Source organism: Amphiura filiformis, chromosome 4 (genome assembly GCF_039555335.1).
Source record: "Amphiura filiformis chromosome 4, Afil_fr2py, whole genome shotgun sequence".
Lineage (NCBI taxonomy): Eukaryota > Metazoa > Echinodermata > Ophiuroidea > Amphilepidida > Amphiuridae > Amphiura > Amphiura filiformis.
The window spans coordinates 20,539,491-20,548,340 of NC_092631.1; the positions used below are offsets into that span (position 1 = coordinate 20,539,491).

An 8,850-nucleotide genomic window follows, 5' to 3' on the forward strand; every position below is an offset into this window, starting at 1 on the left:
GGACGTGCAACCCGTGATTTATTATAGTTCCTAAAAATGAAAAGACTAGGATGTTATCAGAACAATGCACAATTTGATTAGAGTTTATAGTTGTAAGTTTCATGAGGAGCAACAAATTGTTGCACGATTAATATAGAAACGATTGGGGGGAAAGGTGAACAACCAAGTCAATGCTAAGCTATAAGTAAGCTTAAATCGCAGCTTCAGATGTCTACGGCCATACCACGTAGTACACCGGTTCTCGTCCGATCACCGAAGTTAAGCATGCAACGTCGGGCCCGGTTTGCATTCTTCTTCTTCTTCTTCTTGGTAAGTGTGTGCTTCAGGAACTGAATATATTCACACTGCAGTTGTGCGTACCTGCTATGACGAATATGGCTGCAGGTAGAATCAGGTGCAAAATATATACAAGGTGATGTGCGATAAAAAAAAACCGGAAGGATGCCGGCTGGTTACATGGAGACTTCGCTCAATGCTGCCTTGAAGGCATCGAGCGAGGTGAAGTCTCCTGGGTCCTTCCTGAGGGCGTTCCATTCTCTGCTGGTGTGTGGGAAGAAGGAAGCCAAGTAAGTCTGGGAGCTGCAGTATGGTGTCCAGAATCTGGAAGCATGTCCTCTGGTGTTAGATGTTGCTACGGTTAGATGTTGCTCCCAGTTGATGTCGACCAGATTGTACCTTATTTTGTACAGCATGGCGAGTCTGGCTTGACGACGTCTAGATTGGAGTGACGGCCATTTGAGCTCATTAAGAAGTGAGGTGACGCTGGTCCTACGATCATACTGGCTGGTGACGAATCGCGCACTACTTCTTTGGACTTGTTACACCTTTTTGATGTTGCGCTGGGTGTGGGGATCCCAGGCCACTGCAGCGTATTCTACAATTGGTCTTACATAGGTGTTGTATGTAGCCTCCTTGATTTTCCTGCTGCAGCGATGGAAGTTACGTCCAAGGAAGGCACGGGTTCCATTGGCTTTCTTGGTGACGATGTCAACATGAGTGTTAAAGTTGAGTTTGCTGTCGATGTTCAGACCCAAGTACTTTGCAGAGGACACCTCTTCTAGGGTTACGCCGTGGATGTTGTAGGCAGTGGTGATAGGCTTTCTTTTTGTTGGTGACATGGATTACCTGGCACTTGGATGGATGGAATTGCATTAGCCAAGTGCGTTCCCACTCCTGCAATGCATCTAGGTCGTCCTGAAGAAGTTTGGTGTCTTGACTCGTTGTGATACGTCTGTACAGGACACAGTCATCTGCAAAGAGGCGGGTGACCGAGCTTCTGGTACTGGCTGGAAGGTCATTTATAAAGGCCAGAAACAAGAGGGGCCGAGTACACTGCCTTGTGGAACACCTGATGTTACTCCGATTTCGCTGCTGCTTTGCCCATCTACGAGCACTTTCTGGGTCCTGCCACTAAGGAAGTCTTGTACCCAGTGGATCGTGTTGTCATGGATTCCATAGTGCTTGATCTTATGTAGAAACAGCTTGTGGGACACCTTGTCGAATGCTTTGGCGAAATCCAGCAATATCAGGTCAGTCTGGCCTTTCTCGTCAATGCATTTAGCCAGGTCTTGGAGGGTGAGGATGAGTTGTGTATCACACGATCTCTTCTTCCGAAAGCCATGTTGTGCATCTGTCAGAATTGGGTGCTTGGAAAAGTGACCAATCATAGCATGGTGGAGAATATGCTCGCAGAGCTTGCACAGGATGGATGTCAGAGAAATAGGTCTGTAGTTGGCAGCTAAGGAGCGGTTCCCTTTCTTGAAGATCGGAACGACGGATGCTTTTTTCCAAGAAGCTGGTACTTTGCCTTGATCCAAAGAAGCTTGGAAAAGTAAGGTGATTGCAGGAGCAATTTCCACTGCCGTTTCTCTGAGAAGTCTTGCCGGAATTCCATCTGGACCTGTGGCCTTGTGGGGTTTCAAGTTCTGGAGAAGCTTGATGACACCTTGAATGTTGACTGTGATTCTATCCATTGAAGGATGTGGGCTAGGTCCAAGGTCTGGCAGGGTGGTTGACTTGTCATCAGTGAATACAGATGCAAAGTGGCGGTTCAGGATGCTTGCTTTGGTCTTTGGATCGCTGTGGAGGATGTTGCCATCTCTAAGCGGAGCAGTTCCTGTTTGGTCGCAGCGCTTGGCTTTGATTAGCGCACCAAGACGTTTGTTTCCACCTGGTTCACTGCATATGATGTTGGTGAGATATTGGCTGTAAACTTGCCGGCATGTTGTTTGAGCTTGCTTCTTAAGTCTCCTGAAGCGACGCCAGTCTCTGTCTTTATTTGTCTTTTTCGCCTTTCTAAAGGCACGATGCTTTCTACGGCAGATTCTCTTGGTGGAAGTTGAGAACCACGGTTGGCTGAATCTTGAAGAGCTGAGTTTTGATGGCACATACTCGTTTAGGATCTTCTCAAGCTGATCTTCAACTTCAGTAGCAAGTATTTCAACTGGAGTGGAGGTGGAGTATCTTGAGACGAAGCTATCTGCCCAGGTTTTAGTGGCAGAGTGGATTGCGTCAAGGTCAGCACGTTTCCAGAGGTAAATCTTGCGCTTGACTGGTTTGGACCGACTTGCTTGGATATTCAAGTCCACGTAAACAATGTCATGGTCACTTAGACCTGGCATTCCTTCACATCGGTTGACCAATGAAGGCCGGTTGGTGATTACGATGTCAAGAGTGTTGTCACCTCTTGTGGGGAAGTCGACGAGCTGTTCAAGTCCAGTACGTGACAGTGTCTGCAGGAATGACTCATTGAGGCTTTTTGGATATTGATGGCCGATCACTTGGTCAGTAGACCATTCGATATCAGGCAGATTGATATCGCCACTAATCCAGATTGCACATTCAGGGTTTGACAACCAAAGATCTTCAATGGTCTTGTTTAGAGAGTCTATGTATTCTTGGCTGTTGTTGGTTGGCCGGTACAAGGCGCCAATGACCAGAGGTTTCTCTTTATCATTCAGGATTTTAGCAGCCACAAATTCAGCATCAGAGTTGGTTTCAAGTTGATAGCTGGTAAGGCTGGAATGAACAGCAAGAAGAACTCCACCGTATCCATCGTGGCGATCTTTACGGTATAATTTGTAGTCTGGAGGAAGGATTTCTCCATGAGTTATAGCTGGTTTAAGCCAGGTTTCACAACCGGATATAACGTCAGGTTTCACAGCATCAATTAGACTCCATAGCACTTCCTTCTTTCTATAGATGCTTTGAAAGTTTATAGTAAGCGAACGAAGATTGGTAGTGCTGTTGCTAGGTTTGCTGCTGCTGTGCATAGATGTCTTTGATGGCGAGGACTGGGCATTTGGTGACCCTGGTTCGGAAGAGCTGCTGCTGCTGGTTGATAAGCTCCTCTTAGTGCTCTCAAAAACATCAGATTCAGACAAGCTATTGTCTAAGGTGGTAGAGTCGAATAGGCTTGCTGAGACGTTGGGTAAACCACAGTTGGTGCACTCCCATGGGAGATCTGATCTGGCAAGGCTTGCTAACACTGTTTCACTTATATGAACACATTCGACATGAAACCACGTGCTGCATTCATCGCAAAGAATGCTCGCTTTTGCACCTTTGTAGTCTGTGCAGGCTTTGTGACATTCGCCACAGGGATACTTTGGTTGCCTAGGTCCTGGGTTTCGCTCAACGTCGCCAGCCCTGATGATCAGAAGTAGGGCTGTTGTTTGGATCAGCAGGATGACTTTAAGTGTGATCCAACTCAGAGTGATGGAGGAAAAGATAGCCGTATACACAGGATACGTATGTACAGGATACATACAGCATGATTGGATCTTAATACATGGGTCATGTGATTTATCAATAATATCAGTGTCTATTGTCTCATAAGATAAACATACCGGTACACAAGTATATCGTAAGCATACAAGTTCATGGCGTTTAAGAGCAACAAATGGCTTGCAGAAAACAGAACATACGTAGTACATGAGCATAATGAGCTTTTGCTGCTCACTTTATCTAACAGTTTGATCCAGTTGTCCCATAACTTCTCAAGCATGCAGGTGGGATGCAAGCATGCACGACACACACACACACACACAAACTACATGACAATAGACATGTTTGATGGATGGAGGGTGTTGAAGGATGGAGGGTGAGCATGCAAGGATTAAGGGAACACACGGCAGGCAGATAAAGGGTGGCGGGATACAAGCATTGGTATGTACAACAAGCATAATACATGTAACAAGGATTGGTAAACATTCACACAAGCAGGATTGGTAACCAATGGTAACCGGTAACAACATAAACAACGTAGGATTGGTGCATAAGGATTGGTAGCAGGGTTGGTAGGTAGTAAGGGTTGGTAGCAAGGATTGGTAACAAGGATACAGTCCAGTCTCTCACCAACAGACATAAACATTGGCAACAATATTGCCCTACCTGTACTACAGCATTGACAGCGACACTCGATCGCAAGGGACTACTATGAATGTCTTCCGAATTCGGCAGTCTCGTATTGGTGGCTGATGAGCTGCATATGAAGGATGGATTTTACGACAGATGATGGAAAAATCTGAACATGACAGGTCATGAGTCACGTTTGGTGATGAAGGTAAAACACCAGAGATGCAAATTCGATGGAGAAAACCACGCAATTTGAGGGAGAAACACAAATTTTGCGGGAGAGATTAAAACTGCGCCATATTGGTCATGCGCGGTACACACATCCCCTAATCCTTCATTTTTTATTTTTACTCGTGTTGAAGTTTGTTTCCTCTATCTCCTGTGATGTAATTTTTCTATCTTCAAAGCAGCTTTGTTCAAAATATGAAAAAAATTTCTCACTATGTTTAAGTTTCTGGAGCACACCGGCATAACAACTCGAAATTAATTGCTACCAGAGCGCCACTACATATCGCCAACACCGTAGCCAAGGGGGCCGGGGGAAAAGGGGGACAGCCCATTTCACTTTGAAACTTGCCTCTCCTGTCCCCCGCCACCTACGACCACCCTCTGAAAAAGTGCTGGCTACGCCAGCTGACCAGCGTCAACATTGAGCATGTTGAGTGGATCGTCATGATCGTGCATCATGTGCATGGTCAGCTGCTGTATGGATGGGCGACCAACAACTTTTTGTATGATCTCGCGGACCAAAACTACGCCAGGGACTGTTCCTATTGTTTTTCAAAATAAAAATATCGATGTGAATATTTCAATTCAACAAAACTAGCATAGTTACAACTGAACTTCTTTGCAATTTTATCAATAAAAACAAATCACCAAATTATCCTAGTGAAACTTACTTTTTTATGGAGTAGACCTACGGCACGGTCGAAAGACTGACTGTCACTGACAATGAGAGCGGGTACTTGTAAGATCTCAGGGAATGCCAAGTAGAAATTCCTCCTTTTTCACAAAATAGAGCAATAAGACACATTTTCTTTTGGTAAAATAAAGGCGTAAATAGGTGACACGGCAAAATCTCAGTGTCGTCACAACTCTGGCTAGAAGATGAACAGAACAAGTGCCGAATTTAAAAAACTGCTGTCCGCGAGTGTTTTGATTGTCGTTAGGCGACAATGTCCGAGAAAAAGAGATAGAGAAGCGACACTCTGTACAAACTGCCTATACCATGCTATACAGCAGTTGAAGACATGCAATTCGCAAGCGTCGTCGCCGGCCAAGTCTTACTACGATCGTGTAATGAGAAGATACCATAGAGTCCTACATAGAGGTCTGAGGAGGAGACGGTCCAAATTGACCTAGTGACCTATAATTTATGCGAAAATCACATTTTTAGAGTATAAGTCCGCCCACCGCTGTCAATCATTCTAATGAACAAATAAACAAGCTCTGTCAATGACGTAATCCTAATTATAAATGAAAGAATCACATTGTACATGTACTGTCTGCTGTACTAGATGTCTTCCAACAAGTGCCGGAGTGTCGCGGCCCTGACAATGTTGTCAATGAAGTGCGTATCACATGTGTAATGCGTACGCGTAAACTTAAACCATTTTTTCACGCGCAAACCGCGCCCTGACGTCGACGCGCTTGATGATGGCTCACTACTGGCTCACTAGTACTACAGCAATGCTATTTAGGTGCAAACAAAATACCGTATCGCATGTTGACATTTATCTGTGTTTCTGCAAAATGTAAAATGATGATTTTGTTTGTTTGTTTGTTTGTTTGCTTGTCTGTGTATGTGTGTGTGTAGGCCCAATGTCAAAGGTTTTTATTGGTGTTATGAGTTGTGTAGATGGTGGATGTTCCCTACTTTTTCATCTTTTGGTATATTAAATTTGATGTTACATTCCAATAATGTCCAGTAGGCCTAGGACCTGCGCAAAACGCGCTATTGGATACGATTATTTTCTTCGTCGGCATGTCCATCATATTATACGAATGCTTTTGTCAAAATGATCATTATCAACATTTATTTATTTATTTTATTTTATTTTATTTTATTTTATTTTATTTTATTTTATTTTATTTTATTTTATTTTATTTTATTTTATTTTAACAGATCGATTCATTTGATTATATGGTTATCATTCATTCATTCATTCAACAATTTATTCATTCATTCATTTATGTATCAGTAATTAATATCCTCACAAGGGAAACTTTGTTTAACCCACTTTTGGTTAGTAGCTATCCCCCCTGGCAAATTGTAAATTTTTGGCCCTGTGGGCATCACTCTTGTCATAAAGGGTACATTGTTGACATTAAAATATTCACATCAATTGAGGCTTTGTTAATTGCTCATCTTCCAGTACACTTCAGTTGGATTAATATAATTAAAGTAGAACGCTAGAATAGATAATCCTTGCAGAAGTGGAACAGTATAAAGCATGTTGACAACACCTGTCTGCATTGGAGACATTTCTTGTGTGCACTGAGTTCGCAGAGGTATGTATGAGCTCTCCCTGACAAGAAACACACAACTTACCAGGGGGAACAGCTACAAATGTTACGATGGGACATTCTTTAATATAATATTTTGAATACTGCATTTTATTCCCGTTTTTATTATCAGTAGTAAATGGTTAATTTAACTAGTTTATTTTTGATATCAAACAACATATTAGTTCACACATAGACCTACAATTAATGTGAGCAATGCACTACTTCATCAATGATCAATAGGCCTACACATCTACAGTAGACGCGCGCAAGTAACTAGGCCTACACGTCATGTGCCTAGCTAAGCCGTAGGACGATGAGCATAAATTAAAAATAGATTGCGCCTGTATGTTTAAATTCTGCTTTAATTTCAATGGTATGGTCGTTCATATAGGCCTACACTTGTGGTGTGTGAGACCAGTCGGCTGATTTTTGATATAATCTGATGTTAGTTTTTGCTATCTACTGAAGATAGCTCGAGACAAATGGTACCGAGGTGCCGAATAAGCCTATATACATCTATCAGCGAGTTGAATTGCTAGTGGTACTGGTATTATATGAATCTTGCCAAAGACGACCAGTTTACCTTGTAAAAGTGGCACTGAATTTGTAAACTTACGCTGACCGGACGTGCAACCCGTGATTTATTATAGTTCCTAAAAATGAAAAGACTAGGATGTTATCAGAACAATGCACAATTTGATCAGAGTTTATAGTTGTAAGTTTCATGAGGAGCAACAAATTGTTGCACGATTAATATAGAAACGATTGGGGGGGGGGATGTGAACAACCAAGTCAATGCTAAGCTATAAGTAAGCTTAAATTGCTCCTTGATCTTTCTATATGAAACGATTCACTTAAACAATTTCCTAACATGCCTAATATTCACATAACATCCTTGATCCTCGAGTTTTATAGGCATGTTAGGTATTTGTTAAAGTGAATCGTTTCATATAAAAAAATCAAGGATGTGGCGGATGAGATTTGTCATTGGTGTCCTATAAAAACTCGAGGATCAAGGATGTTATGTGAATATTAAGATCAAGGATGTGGCAAATGAGATTTGTCATTGATGTCCTATAAAAATTCGAAGATCAAGGATGTAATATGGATATTAGGAAATTTTTGAAGTTAATCGTATCAGATAAAAAGATGAAGATCAAGGATGATGAGGATGAGATTTGTCATTGGTGTCCTATAAGAACTCGAAGATCAAGGATGTAATGGGAATATTAGGAAATTGTTAAAGTGAATCGTTTCATATATAAAGATGAAGATCAAGGATGTAGCGGATGTGATTTGTCATTGATGTCCTTTAAAAACTCGAAGATCAATGTATGGGAATATTAGGAAATTCATCTTCGAGTTTTTATAGGACACCAATGACAAATCTCATCCCCCACATCCTTGATCTTTTTATTATTATGAAACGATTCACTTTAACAATTTCCTAACATGCCTAATATTCACATAAAATCCTTGATCCTCGAGTTTCTATAGAAAATAAATGACAAATCTCATCCGCCACATCCTTGATCTTCATCTTTTTATATGAAACGATTCATTTTATCCATTTCCTAATATTCCCATTACATCCTTGATCTTCGAGTTTCAATGACAAATCACATCTGCCACATCCTTGATCTTCATCTTTTTATATGAAACGATTCACTTTAACAATTTCCTAACATGCCTAATATTCCCATTACATCCTTGATCCTCGAGTTTTGATAGAAAATCAATGACAAATCTCATCCGCCACATCCTTGATCTTCATCTTTTTATATGAAACGATTCATTTTATCAATTTCCTAATATTCCCATTACATCCTTGATCTTTGAGTTTCAATGACAAATCACATCTGCCACATCCTTGATCTTCATCTTTTTATATGAAACGATTCACTTTATCAATTTCCTAATATTCCCATTACATCCTTGATCTTCGAGTTTTTAAAGGACATCAATGACAAATCACATCCGCTACAT

The 8,850-nt window shown here is 41.6% G+C and overlaps 1 protein-coding gene across 1 annotated transcript; it reads right to left on the reverse strand.

The window, feature by feature from the left end:
- Window positions 1–451: 451 nt before the first annotated feature.
- LOC140150049 (uncharacterized) lies at window positions 452–3,941 on the reverse strand. The gene is given in 5 exon segments (XM_072172054.1): window positions 452–689; window positions 692–779; window positions 861–1,014; window positions 1,172–1,319; window positions 1,322–3,941. Coding segments are annotated over 5 exon segments (3,078 nt in total). The 3' UTR covers window positions 452–621.
- Window positions 3,942–8,850: the final 4,909 nt, after the last annotated feature.